This window comes from Eptesicus fuscus, chromosome 1, assembly GCF_027574615.1.
Source record: "Eptesicus fuscus isolate TK198812 chromosome 1, DD_ASM_mEF_20220401, whole genome shotgun sequence".
In the NCBI taxonomy this organism is placed as follows: Eukaryota; Metazoa; Chordata; class Mammalia; order Chiroptera; family Vespertilionidae; genus Eptesicus; species Eptesicus fuscus.
This window is the reverse complement of record NC_072473.1, coordinates 122,076,455-122,090,646: the sequence shown is the minus strand read 5'-3', so window position 1 is coordinate 122,090,646 and position 14,192 is coordinate 122,076,455. Positions and strand designations below refer to the sequence as shown.

The window sequence follows — 14,192 nt, the reverse complement described above, 5'->3', positions numbered from 1 at the left end:
GCAAACAAAGAAACCAGTGGAAGGTGAGAACAGTTAGGCATGAGTAGATGGGGCTAGATTGTTGGTGGTTGTACTCCAGCCTGGACCAGGGTCTAGATACAAGTCTTATAGCAAGATGGGCTATTAGAACAAGCCATTTTAAGAAACAAGGGTCCTCACTATGTTGAAGTAACAAAGTAAAACTGGAAGTGAAGAAGGGAAAGAGGTGATAGACCTGATATTTAATTATGCCTATTCATAACATTTGTAACACTTGCAAGGTTCAGAAACGTTCAGTTGGGGATCTACATATCATCTGCCTAAATATTTGAAACTAGAAGCCCGGTGCATGAAATTCGTGCACAGCGGGGGGTTGTCCCTCAGCCCAGCCTGTACCCTCTCCAATCTGGGACTCCTGGAGGGATGTCTGACTGCCCGTTTAGGCCCGATCCTGGTGAGATCGGGCCTAAACGGGCAGTCGGACATCCCTCTCACAATCCAGGACTGCTGGCTCCCAACTGCTTGCCTGCCTGCCTTCCTGATTGCCCCTAACCACTTCTGCCTGCCAGCCTGATCAGCCTGATCACCCCCTAACCACTCTGCTGCCAGCCTGGTTGATGCTTAACTGCTCCCCTGCCAGCCTGTTTGTCCCCAACTTCCCTCCTCTGCCAGCCTGGTCACCCCTAACTGCCCTCTCCTGCAGGGTTGATCACATCCAACTGCCCTCCCTTGCAAGCCTGGTCCCTCTCAACTGCCCTCCCTTGCAGGCCGGGTGCCTCCCAACTGCCCTCTCCTGCTGGCCATCTTGTAGTGGCCATCTTGTGTCCACATGGGGGCAGGATCTTTGACCACATGGGGGCAGCTATATTGTGTGTTGCAGTGATGATCAATCTGTATATTACTCTTTTATTAGATAGGATAGAGGCCTGGTACAGGGGTGGGGGCCAGCTGGTTTGCCCTGAAGGGTATCCCTGATCAGGGTGGGGTTCCCTTGGGGCGTGGGGTGGCCTGAGCGAGGGGCCTGTGGTGGTTTGCAGGCCGGCCATGCCCCCTGGCAACCCAAGCAGAGGCCCTGGTATCTGGAATTTATTTCCCTTCTACAATTGAAACTTTGTAGCCTGGAGCAGAGCCAAGCCTGCTGCTCCCTCCGGGGTGGCAGCCATTTCTGTGGCAGTTAATGCACCTTCTATAATTGAAACTCTGTAGCCTTAAGCGGGTGAGCCCAGCCAGGGTGTGCAGAAAGCTTTGATTCCCCTGTTGCCCCCGGCAACCCTGGCCTGCTCTCTCAAGCTCCATTCTGCTGCCATTTGTTTGAATTTGTTTACCTTCTATAATTGAAACTTTGTAGCTTGAGTGGAGGCTTAGGCCTGCAATGGCTATGGAAATCTTGGCTTGCTCTGTTACCTGGGAAACCTTGCTCTCTGTGGCTGTAGCCATCTTGGATGGGGTTAATTTGCATACTTGCCCTGATTGGCTGGTGGGCGTGGCTTGACTTGTGGGTGTGGCTTATGTAGCGGAGTGATGGTTAATTTGAATATTACCATTTTATTAGAGAGGATGTTTAAATAACTGAATATAGCATTTTTATTTAAAGGTTTATCTCCTTCCATGACAAATGTACCTTCATAATCACCTGAAAAGCCAGGCTGGAATTTAGAATTCTGACTCCTGTAAGTCCTGCTCCAGTGGTGAGGGAAGAGCTGCTCCCTATCCCATCACCTAGACCAGGCCCTATTCCCTGTTCTGGACACCCCCTGTCCTAGCCCTTAGGGAGCACAGATTTCAACAGTGCAGTAGTATTCCAAAGGACAGCCCCAAGAGGAACATTCAGACCCTTGTAGCAGGTTTGAGACTGCACAGGGGTACAATGTACCTGGTTCATGGGCTAACAGAGGCATACTCTTTGTCCCATGGTCTGGACTCCTGACACTGTAGAGAGGGGCATGGATGGAAGAGAACAAAAGTATGAAGCTCAAGATAGAGGTCCCTGTTGCCTGGGTCTAAGAGCAAGACTATAGTATCAACTGATACAATGTAAAAATGAACAAATGGCTACAAACGTAAACTATGGTATTATAATGCAATAATGCACATAGTCCTTTCTGTTAAAGAGTAGGGATTAAGAACCATAGAGGAATCTATTTGACCTAAGTGAATAGAATTACAGAGTGTTAGAATATATAGAGTTCTAGACAAAGCTGTGTCATTAGGGACAGAAAATGGAGAATCTGAAATTCCAAATTATAAATTTTAACTCTTATTTAGAAACCACGTGGAAACATTGAATATTTTAAAAGCAGGATGCAGTGCACTCAAATTAGTGCTTTAATGGATGAATTCAGAGCAGAGACCAGTTAGAGCAGTGGTTCTCAACCTTTCTAATGCTGCAACCCTTTAATACAGTTCCTCATGTTGTGGTAACCCCCAACCATAAAATTATTTTCGTTGCTACTTCATAACTGTAATTTTGCTACTGTTATGAATCGTAATATAAATATCTGTGTTTTCCGATGGTCTTAGGCTCTATAGCAGTGGTTCTCAACCTGTGGGTCACGACAGGGTCACCTAAGACCATCAGAAAACACAGATATTTTTTTTGATTTTTTAAATTTATTTTTTTAATTAAGGTATTATATATATACATATCTTACCATTGTCCCCCCCCACCCCACACCCATACTTACCCTCACCCCCCAGAGTTTTACATCCATTGGTTATGCTTATATGCATGCATATAAGTCCTTCGATTGATCTCTTATCTCCCCCACCTCTCCCTAACCTTCCCCCTGTAGTTTGACAGTCTGTTTGATGCTTTACTGTCTCTGTATCTATCTTTTTGTTCATCAGTTTATAATGTTCTTTACTATCCATAAATGAGTGAGGTCATGTGATATTTTTCTTTCATTGACTGGCTTATTTCACTTAGCATAATGCTCTCCAGATCCATCCAGGTTGCTGCAAATGATGATAATTCCTTCTTTTTATGGCAGCATAGTATTCCATTGTGTAGATGTACCACAGTTTTCCGATCCAGTCATCTGCTGATGGGCACCTAGGCTGTTTCCAAATCTTAGCTATTGTAAATTGTACTGCTATGAACATAGGGGTGCATATATCCTTTCTTATTGGTGTTTCCAATTTCTTAGGATATATTCCTAGAAATGGGATTACTGGGTCAAATGGGAGTTCCAGTTTCAGTATTTTGAAGAAACTCCATACTGTTCTCCACAGTGGCTGCACCAGTCTGCATTCCCACCAGCAGTGCACAAGGGTTCCTTTTTCTCCGCATCCTCGCCAACACTTGTTTGTTGATTTGTTGATGATAGCCATTCTGACAGGTGTGAGATGTTACCGCATTGACGTTTTGATTTGCATCTTTCGGATAATTAGTGACTTTGAGCTTGTTTCCATGTGTCTTTTGGCCTTCTTTCTGTCTTCTTTTGAAAAGATTCTATTTAGGTGCATTGCCCATTTTTTTATTGGATCATTTATCTTCCTTTTATTAAGTTGCATAAGTTGCCTGTAGATGTTGGAGATTAAGCCTTTATCAGTGATAGCATTTGCAAATATGTTCTCCCATAGAGTGGGCTTTCTTGTTGTTTTGTTGATGGTTTCTTTTGCTGTAAAAAAGCTTTTTATTTTGATGTAGTCCCATTTGTTAATTTTCTCTTTAGCTTCCATTGCCCTAGGGGCAGTGTCAGTGAAGAAGTTCTTTTGGCACATGTCTGAGATTTTTTTGCCTGTGGATTCCTCTAGTATTTTTATGGTTTCCCATCTTATGTTTAAGTCCTGTATCCATTTTGAGTTTATTTTTGTGTATGGTGTAAGTTGGTGATCTAGTTTCATTTTTTTTTGCATGTATCTGTCCAATTTTCCCAACACCATTTATTGAAGAGACTGTCTTGACTCCATTGTATGTTCGTGCCTCCTTTGTCAAATATTAATTGAGCATAGTGATTTGGGTCGATCTCTGGATTCTCTATTCTGTTCCATTGATATATATGTCTGTTCTTGTGCTAGTACCAGGCTGTTTTGAGAACAGTGGCTTTGTAATACAGCTTGAGGTCTGGTATTGAGATCCCTCCTACTTTATTCTTCTTTCTCAGGATTGCTGTGGCTATTCGGGGTCTTTTTTTATTCCAGATTAATTTTTGGAGAGTTCTTTCTATGTCTGTGAAATATGCTGTTGGTATTTTGATGGGGAGTGCATTGAATCTGTAGATTGCTTTGGGTAGTATGGACATTTTAATGATGTTGATTCTACCAATCCATGAACATGGTATGTTCTTCCATCTGTTCATGTCTTCCTCTATCTCTTTTTTCAGTGTCCTGTAGTTTTCTGCGTATAGGTCTTTTACCTCCTTAGTTAAGTTTATTCCTAGGTATCTTAGTTTTTTTGGTGCGATGGTAAATGGGATTGCTTTTTTAGTCTCTCTTTCTGTAAGTTCACTATTGGTGTATAGAAAGGCCGTAGATTTCTTGGCGTTAATTTTGTATCCCGCTACATTGCCGAATTCATTTATTAAGTCTATTAGTTTTTGATGGAATCTTTTGGGTTTTTTATGTACAATATCATGTCATCTGCAAAGAAGGATAGCTTCACTTCTTCAGAAAACACAGATATTTACATTACGATTCATAACAGTAGCAAAATTACAGTTATGAAGTAGCAACGAAAATAATTTTATGGTTGGGGGTCACCACAACACGAGGAACTGTAATAAAGGGTCGCGGCATTAGAAAGGTTGAGAACCACTGAGTTAGAGGAATCTTTGAAATTTTAGGTCAGACTCTATTACCTGAACTAGACTAGGGACGATTGGGATAGAGAGAAAGGAGGTGGGCAATATTGGGCATAAACTATATTGCCATACCATTCTGAATAAAATGTCATAGCCAGCCCAGCCAGTGTGGCTCGGTGGTAGAGAAGCTGACCCATGCAACAAGAGGTCACTGGTTTGATTCCCAGTCAAGGTGCATGCCTAGGTTGTGGGTTCAATCCCCCGTGGGGGTTGTGCAGGAAGCAGCCGATCTATGTTGATGTTTCTATCTCATTTACGTTTCTATATCTCTCTCCCTCTCCCTTCTCTCTCTAAAATAAACAAAAAACATATTTTTAAAAACTCATGGCCAACAAAAGACACATCTTATAAAGGAATGCTATCCTAAATATACAAAGTACTCCTAAAACTTAACAATAAGAAGACAAACCCGATTCACAATTGACCGAAGACCTTAACAGATACCTCACTAAAGAAAATATACAGAAGATAAATTAGCATCCTATATAATAAAAGGTTAATATGCAAATTGTTTTCTCCACCTGGAGTCCAACCAGGGGGTGGGACCAGCTGGCCTACAACCCAGAGCTGCTCCCCCTGGCCAGCCCCCCCCAATCACCCGTCCCCAATTGGGGGCAGGGCTAGCCAGCCAACTACCTGCGGCCCCTCCCCCTGGCTGGCCCTGCCCCTTATAGGCACCCCCACCCCAGTTGGGGGCAAGGCCGGCCTGCCAACTGCCCGAAGACCCTTCCCCCATCTGGCCTGATTGGCCCCAATTGGGGCGGGCCAGCCAGACTACACCTGTGCACGAATTCATGCACTGGGCCTCTAGTATGAAAATAATGCTCAACATCACATGTCATCAGGGATATACAAATGAAAATACAATGAGATACCACTATAGAAAAAAATAAAAACTAACAAATTAGAATCCATTTTAAGGTGCTCAAATCATACTAGTTGGCCTGCACTTTCAGTTCAAATAATGGTAAAAAGGAGCCCTTTGCCTTCTTTGTAACCTTGTGGTTCTAGTCATAAGGAATACTACATGAAATTCATTTTAAAATGTCAACACTGCTAACCAAAAAAATAGTTGTGGGAGTGTTAAGTTTACTTCACTTTAATAGGCATTAAATACCTACTAAGGAAAACTCATTGTCTATAGATGTGGGAAAGAAAGATAAATAAAACCCTTTAAGGGCCCAACCATTCAGAGATTCACTCCAGGGGTTGTTGTTAGTGGATTAGGGGGGAATATATATAGTGTATTATATGTTAGACTAGAGGCCCGGTACACAAAATTCATGCACGAGGTGGGGGGTGTCCCTCAGCCCAGCCTGCACCCTCTCCAATCTGGAACCCCTTGAGGGATGTCTGACTGCCCTCTCACAATCCAGGACTGCTGGCTCCCAACCACTCGCCTGCCTGCTTGCCTGATTGCCCCTAACCACTTTGGCCTGCCAGCCTGATCACCCCTAACCACTCCCCTGCCAGTCTGATCGATGCCTAACTGCTCCCCTGCTGGCCTGGTCACCCCTAACTGCCCTCCCTTGACAGCCTGGTCTTCTCTGACTGCCCTCCCCTGCCAGCCTGGTCACCCCCAACTGCGCTCCCCTGCAGGCCTGGTCACCCCTAACTGTCCTCCCCTGCAGGCCTGGTCACTCCCAACTGCCCTCCCCTGCTGGCTCGGTCACCCCTAACTTCCCTCCCTTGCCAGCCTGGTCACCCCAACTGCCCTCCTCTGCAGGCCTGGTCCCCCTGCAACTGCCATCCCCTGCAGGCTTGGTCCCTCCCAACTGCCCTCCTCTGCAGGCCTGGTCCCTCCCAACTGCCCTCCCCTGCAGGCCTGGTCCCCCTGCAACTGCCATCCCCTGCAGGCCTGGTTGCCCCCAACTGCCCTCCCCTACACACCTGGTTGCCCCCAACTGTCCTCCCCTGCATGCCTAGTACCCACAAATGCCTTCCCCTGCAGACCTTGTCCCTCCCAACTGCCCTCCCCTGGAGGCCTTGTCCCTCCCAACTGCCCTCCCCTGCAGGCCTGGTCCCCCCCAACTGTCCTCCCCTGCAATCCTGGTCCCCCTCAACTGTCCTCCCCTGCAGGCCTGATTGCCCCCAACTGCCCCCCTCTGCCAGCCTGGTCACCCCTAACTTCCCTCCCCTGCTGGCCATCTTGTGGTGGCCATCTTGTGTCCACATGGGGGTGGCCATCTTTGACCACATGGGGGTGGCCATCTTGTATGTTGGAGTGATGGTCAATTTGCATATTACTCTTTTATTAGATAGGATTATTATATATGTAATCTATATGTTAGGACATGAGATATGCTATCAGAGAATACTGTATGAATAAAGGTATCAGTGCTACCAAGAAGGCACCTAGGAAACCTTAACTAAATGCAGAAATGAGGCTATCTAGTCTCAAATCCCCAGTCCCTACCCCTTCTCTGATCCTCTACTCAGGTCAACAATGACTGTATCTTATTTTTCCTTAAACAGATTCTAGAGATTGAGTCCATTTTCTCCGTTTCTTCTTTTTATTTTCCTCATTATTTATGATGAGATATTTAAGATCTAACAAAAATTATAGAGAATCTTAATATATAAAAACCCAGGGTCCGTAATTTCAAAAATGATGGAAGGCTCGACCGACCAGAAGTCTGCCGCTGCCTGGCGACCCAGCACTGACTGCCAAGGGGGCTGTGGATCAGGCCCGGAGAGAGGCCTGGAGAGAGAAGCAGGGTCTGATCCATAGCCTCCATGGCAGCTATTGATCAGCCCTTGACTCTCTCTTTCTCTTTGGGCCTGGCCAGCAGCCGCACCTCTCTTTCTCTCTGGGCCTCTGCGGGGGCTACTGATCAGCCCTGCCTCTCTGATCAGGCCTGGAGATAGGCCCGGAGACACTGACTGGCATAGAAACCAACCAATCTGAACCAAATCTGGGTGAAGTGCAAGGAGCCAATGGCTGCCTAGGTGGTGGAGCTTTTGATGCTGACTGGCATAGAAACCAACCAATCAGAACCAAATTTGGGTAAACTGGGAAGGCAGAACCTAAGGTGGAGGCTGAGGAGGGGTTTTAAGGGCAACAGCGGTTTGCTGTAAGGTGTAAGAAAGCAGTTAAATTTTTTAATGACCAGTTTGGCATATAGTGCATATGGCTGGCTATCAGTCGAGATATAGGGATTATGTATTTTTGTCTGCCAAGAACATATCCTCTTTCTGAAAAAGGCTCCCCCCCCCATTTAAGCAATCCTATCCTATATAATCTATCTACTAATAAAAGGGTAATATGCTAATTAGACCGGGTTGACCGACCATCTTCTGGACATCCGACTTCCTTCCAGACAAAGCCATGGTGGTGGGGGCCGAGGCAGAGGCAGTTAGGGGCAATCAGGCAAGAAGGGGAGAGCAGTTGGGGGCGAGATCAGGCCAGCAGGGGAGGGCAGTTGAGGGTGAGATCAGGCTGGCAGGGGAGGGCAGTTAGGGGCAATTAGGCAGGCAGGGGAGAGCAGTTGGGGGCGAGATCAGGCTGGCAGGGGAGGGCCATTGGGGGCGAGATCAGGCCGGCAGGGGAGAGCAGTTGGGGGTGAGATCAGGCCAGCAGGGGAGGGCCATTGGGGGTGAGATCAGGCAGGCAGGGGAGGGCAGTTAGGGGCGATCAGGCAGGCAGGCAGAGGCAGTTAGGGGCAATCAGGCAGGCAGAGGCAGAGGCAGTTAGGGGCAATCAGGCAGGCAGGCAGGCAGGCAGAGGGGTTAGGGGCAATCAGGCAGGCAGGCAGAGGAAGTTAGGGGTGATCAGGCAGGCAGGCAGGTGAGCGGTTAGGAACCAGCAGTCCCACAGGGATTTGGCCTAAACTGGCATTCGGACATCTCCCAAGGGGTCCCCGATTGGAGAGGGTGCAGGCTGGGCTGAGGGAACTCCCCCCCCCCCCCCCCCGATGCACGAATTTCGTGCACTGGGCCACTAGTACTACTATAAACATCCATTTACCCACCTCCCAGCATAAGAAATGTAACATTTCAAATACAGTTGAAGTGCACAGTGGAGTCCTCTGCAATAAAATTCCCCCTCCCTTTCTTTTCCCAAATGGTAACCACAATCCTAAATGTGCTTATCTATCTAAGCATGAATTTCTGTATGCTACATTATTACACAGCTCCCATGAGCATGCTTTTTACTCCAGATACTTCTATCCACAATCAATATATGTTGATCAGTTTGCACGTTTTTGGACTTCATGTACGTGGTATTATGTTTGCATCCTTCTGGAACCAGCTTTCCCCCCTTATGCATTTTTCTGCTGCCATCACCTGCTCTCAGCCCCCCTATCTCTCAGCCCCTGTAAGTTCTGCTCTCCACAGTCCAGCCCTTGCCATCCTGTTCAGTTTACCTGCAACAGTTCCAAGTCAGTGAGTTAAGGCTGGTCCTACCTTGGGTGAGTCTCAGCCCCTTCCCCTGTGGCTTTAATAGTGCTTCTCAAACCTTTAAACTAGTCCTTCTCAAGCCTGCACTGCATCAGAATCCCCTGAAGAGCCTGCTAAACACAGGCTGCTGGGCTACCCTTAGAGTTTCTGATTGAGTAGGTCTTGGGTGGAGCCTAAGAATTCCTGGGTGATGCTCATGGTGCTGTTTTGGGGACCAAACGACGAGATCCGCTGCTCCAAATCAATGTCTGGGCCCAGGTTCAGCAGCACCATCTGGCCTCCAGGCATGCTGGGCCATCTGTGAGGTTTCCTTCAGAACTGCTCTAGAGCCCCTCTGTCTAGCAGACATATAATGCAAGTCATATGTGTAATTTTAAGTTTGATAGTAGCTGCATCAAAAAAGAAACAGGCAAAATTCACTTTAATAGTATATTTTAACTCAATATATTATCATTTAAACGTAATCAGTATACAGTTTATTAGTGAGAATGGTAACACCTTTTATAGTTAAGCACATCTCAAATCAGACAGAACAGCTCTAAAGGCTTGACATCATCTCCCTCTTTCAAAAATTTTCAACTTGACATTTTAATTTATTTTGGGCTGCCATAAAATAATTTAAAACAGGCTTACAAAATGTGGAAAGTGATATCTTTCGAAACAAAGAGGTAAGAGAGATATGAGTCGGGATTATTTATCTAAATAAACTCTGCCTGCATTTCAGTTTATTAATTGAAACAAACTTATTTTTAACTAAAAATGCTGTCAAATATAGGTATAAGAAATGCAAGTTAGATATCATTGGATAGCACTTTTTGGGTGATGAACTTTGGAATGATATCACTGTTTCATGCAATTAACATGGATTTATGAAAATTAAAAACTTAAAAAGAGGGAACAATAAATTCTTTCTTCTTTATCTTCTTTCTAGTTCTCCAAACTGCAGGATGAAATGAGAGAAAATTAACACTTACAAGGCATTAACCAACTCCAATGACTTTCTAAATCTAAGAAAATAGCCCTGTGTGTACCTGCTGCATTTGTGCACTATATCTCAATAAGGAGAGAAGAACAACATGCTTCCCTCTTGTAACCTGCCTTGCAGATCATTTGGTTCTGTCCAAGAGATCTATTGCGAAATTTGGTCCACACTAAAATGCCTTGATATTTGGTTCTGTCCAGAATGCCCATGCTTAGGAAACATCCTGGATTCAAAAACCCATAATGTTTATATGCACTTCTGATTTATAGGATTAATACATGAAAATATCATGTTTTATTGGTCCAATAATTGTATTCTGGCCTTATTGCCAATAGTAACCATTCTTGCTTCAGTAGCCTAGCTTGTAATGGCACATGGGGTTAGGTAGATGGCTCAGGGCTCCAATCTTGCAGAAAATCAGAATTTAAATATCAAGGACCTTTAGGCATAGACCAAATGTCTCTGTGGACTTTTGGACAGGACCAAATATCTGTTAATTGTAACCTGCACATTTGGATATAGGGCACTCCTATAACCTATGGCTTCAATTGTGATCATACCACCTTGTCTCCCTCTTGCCTAACACCATAAATGCCTTTTCTTTCTCTTGAGAGGCCACACTGGTATTTAAATAAATCTCTCCACCTTAAAAACCTGTGATCATTCTATAAGTGACACTCCCAGACCCTTAGTTTCCATATCACCCATATAAGAGGCTATTATAAAATATGCAGCTATGAAAGTGCCATAAAAGAGAGAAAAAGTTATTCATTTAAATATAGTCAAAGATAAACCTTGAGACTTAATTACCAATTCAATGATTAACAATAATCATACTATGACTAAGTTTCTTTTCTTTTGACTGTCACACAAAATACAAAAATCTACAACCAAAAGTTTAGGTATTAATCATTAAATGTGGTCCTACTTGAAATTGTTAACTTTTTGCTATTTGTAAGTAGTCCTTATCTCCTAGTTTGTATAGGAGACCGATTTCTTTTTTTAACTTTACTTTTGTTGTTGACACGACTACAGATGTCCCCATTTACCACCCCCCTTTGCCCACCTCCACCCAGTCCCTGCCCCCACATCCCTCTGGCCATTACCACATGTTTGCTGTATCTATGGGTTATGCATATATGTTCTTTGGCTAATCCCTTCACCTTTTTTCATCCAGTCCTCCCCACCACCCTCCTCTTAGACAGCTGTCAGTCTGTTCCATGTATCCATGCCTCTGCTTCTATTTTGTTTGTCAGTTTATTTTGTTCATTAGATTCCACATATAAGTGAGATCATATGGTATTTGTCTTTCTCTAACTGGTTTAGTTCACTTAGCATAATAATCAAACTACATTTCTATGGCTAACCAATGAAGGCCCAACCACACAGCCCAGCAACTTTAGCTGCTGCATCTAGTAACTGTTTTCTAAACAAATATTGGCCTTAGGTACTGATATATTTACCATTCGTTAGTCTTTACAGGCAGAGGACAGAAGACCTCATGAGAACAAATGAATAGTCATGAAGTATAGTTCAGTACATAATGTGTTTTATATTACTAGGTGTATGAGTAGTCTATTAACGTTCTAAGTAGATAAAATTGAATTTCAAAACTAATTTTAAACAAAATTTTTAAAATTAATTTACTGGGAGAGTTAAAAAAAATAAAGCTGTCAGTAACAGGTAAATGCCAGGAATGGTTGTGTGATATTCAAAGCTACACACAGATACCTGGATTTTCTGGACCTGCTCTCTGCAGGATCCACAACCTTTTCAGGTCCTTCCTGTTTTTCGTTCAACTCCTCTTTGTCTTCCTTACTTTCAGCACCCTGGGCCTCTTCTTCAGTTGTTTCTTTAGTGAAGAATAAGACAGGCTTTGGGATCAGACATTCACAGAAGAAAATCCCAATTCATAATGAATGGGGACACACATAAACCCTCAGGAGAAGCAGGAGGATGGAAGTAACTAGGAAAAGACTAGCTAGGCACCTTCCTACTAGTTGCTGCAACACTCCCATGGCCCTCACATTTCTGCTGCTTGATCGTTTTCACAGTGACATTATTTGTCTTTTTCTAGTAAACCTGTGCTGTTGATGACTTCTGGCCTTTCAGAGAAAAAGGGATCAGAATAACCACTGTCTAGGGTATTCTGTATGTTCTAATCAGAACTGACTTGGGAAAATATTTTTGCCTCAGGGACAAATTCTATGGTGAAGCTCATTAGTTCCTCAATCCCCTGAATATTTCATTTTTACAAAGTCCTCGGCATCAGTTCTTAATGTTTGGGGATCAACTTTCTAAGAATCTTGACACTTTCAGAAGCCAAGAAGCAAACACCAGGTATGCCATTTGCTTGTTCTTTTCCTTCAGGCTCCCTTCCCATATCTTCCCCGGCTCCCTCCTGAACACCTGGCCCTGGGACAGTCGGACATTGGTCTGTGGGTCGTGAACTGCACTGAGCTCAGATTTCTTAGCAGAGGTTGGGAGAGGGCAACTTACTTTTCCCCTCAAGGCGGGGAAGGCCATTATGGAGTTCGGCTTCTCCTCGGCCTGCAGTGTGTTGAGGGCCCCCACCCAGCCGGGCGAGCATGACCGGCCAGTGCGCCAGCTGTGCCCACTGCCTGCTCACAGGCGCCCACCCCCTCTCCCCCCAAACCCTGCCAGGGGCCTCCCTTGTCCTGGGACCTCGAGACCCGACCCTATCCGCTCCGCCAGATCCTCACCCCGGGGGGCTTCGGCCTCCTGCGCGGGCTCCTCCTGTGCCTCCTCTGCCATCTCCCCAGCCGCAGTCTCTTCGACCATGTCCCCGGCCTGGTCTTCGGGCTCTGGGAGGGCTGGGATCCCCGGTCCAAATCTCTCAGGTCCATCTTCGGACTCATGCACCATGGCTACGACCCTCTCTCTGGAGCCATGGGGCATCATCGCTACGACCCTCTCTCTGGAGCCATGGGGCACCATCGCTACGACCCGTTCTCTGGAGCCCTCGGGCATCAAAAGCACACGGATCTGGGCCATGCGTCCAGACCTCTGATGCCTGGACCGGGCCATCCTGCGGATGCCACGGGGACGCATGAGGATATGGTTGTTGTAGTGCATGCGGTGCAGCAGTGCGTGCAAGAGGTTCAGGAACATGAAACGAAAGCCCACCATGGGGAACTGGTGGGCATCTAATGCCATCTCTGGGCCCGGCTCCATGTTCTCTTCCTCCTCCTCCTCGGCTGGGCCAATGTCAGAATCCTCCTCACTGGTACTGCTCTCAGGGTCTCCCACTGCCCTGGCCTCCTCCCCCAGGCTCTCCATGGCCTCTGCTACTTCTGCGGCCACCATGGCGGCAGCTGCGTCATCCCCGTCCCCCTGGGGCCCGGAGTTGAGGATCAGGGCATCCTGATCTCCATCTTCCCCGACCCAGGCTCCCACCATGCCCACGGGACTCTCCCGGCCACCTGAGGCCTGGTTTCCATCATCACTGTCAGACATGGCAGCGGACAGTACCTCTACGGGGCAGCGATAGGGCTGTGGTGTCGCTGGCCAAGATGGTGGCCAGGGAGAGGAGTCCGTTGACAGGGGGGCTCACAGGAGGGGGCGGGGCAGTGGAGGAACTGTCTGTCAAGTGGGCAACGGCCTCTGATGGGCAGGGGTGGATGGCCGGAAACACCCACCAAGGCTTCGCCACACCTACGGGGGTGGGGCCAGAAGAGTCAACAAAGGGCCGCACCTGCTCCTTACAAGCTTCAAGCTCATTGGCAGGGAAGTGAGGATTGACATGCCGTGTGTCCAATGAATGACAAAGGCCCTTAGGTTCTAGGATGGCTCACAATCAGCTCTTTTTTCTATGAGGCCTTAGGGTCCTGAGCTAACTTTAGGGCAACACAAGTTCTGCCCTTTTAATTTTTGGATTTTATGGAAAACTAGAGTAGTCTGGTATGGAGACACCCTGGGCCATTAAACTGAGAGGAGTTCCCTAATTTCCATGTGGTAATGGCTCATGTGAGTAGGGAGAGGATCATAAAAATGTTGTGTGGCTCAGA

The 14,192-nt window shown here is 46.2% G+C and overlaps 1 protein-coding gene across 2 annotated transcripts; it reads right to left on the bottom strand.

The window, feature by feature from the left end:
- Window positions 1-9,686: 9,686 nt before the first annotated feature.
- LOC103299299 (cancer/testis antigen family 47 member C1-like) lies at window positions 9,687-13,682 on the bottom strand. Of its 2 annotated transcripts, XR_008554805.1 has the most exons (4): window positions 13,657-13,682; window positions 12,888-12,998; window positions 11,896-12,016; window positions 9,687-10,122 (listed from the first exon to the last, which is right to left on the bottom strand). XR_008554805.1 is itself a non-coding variant. In XM_028132041.2 (3 exons), the coding sequence occupies exons 1-3, from the start codon at window positions 13,048-13,050 to the stop codon at window positions 10,110-10,112; spliced, it is 297 nt and encodes a 98-aa protein (XP_027987842.2). In that variant the 5' UTR covers window positions 13,051-13,082; the 3' UTR covers window positions 9,687-10,109. The 2 variants fall into 2 exon arrangements, 1 of the variants encoding a protein (XP_027987842.2); XM_028132041.2 differs by lacking the exon at window positions 13,657-13,682 and having other exon boundaries at window positions 12,888-13,082.
- Between the last annotated feature and the right edge of the window lie 510 nt (window positions 13,683-14,192).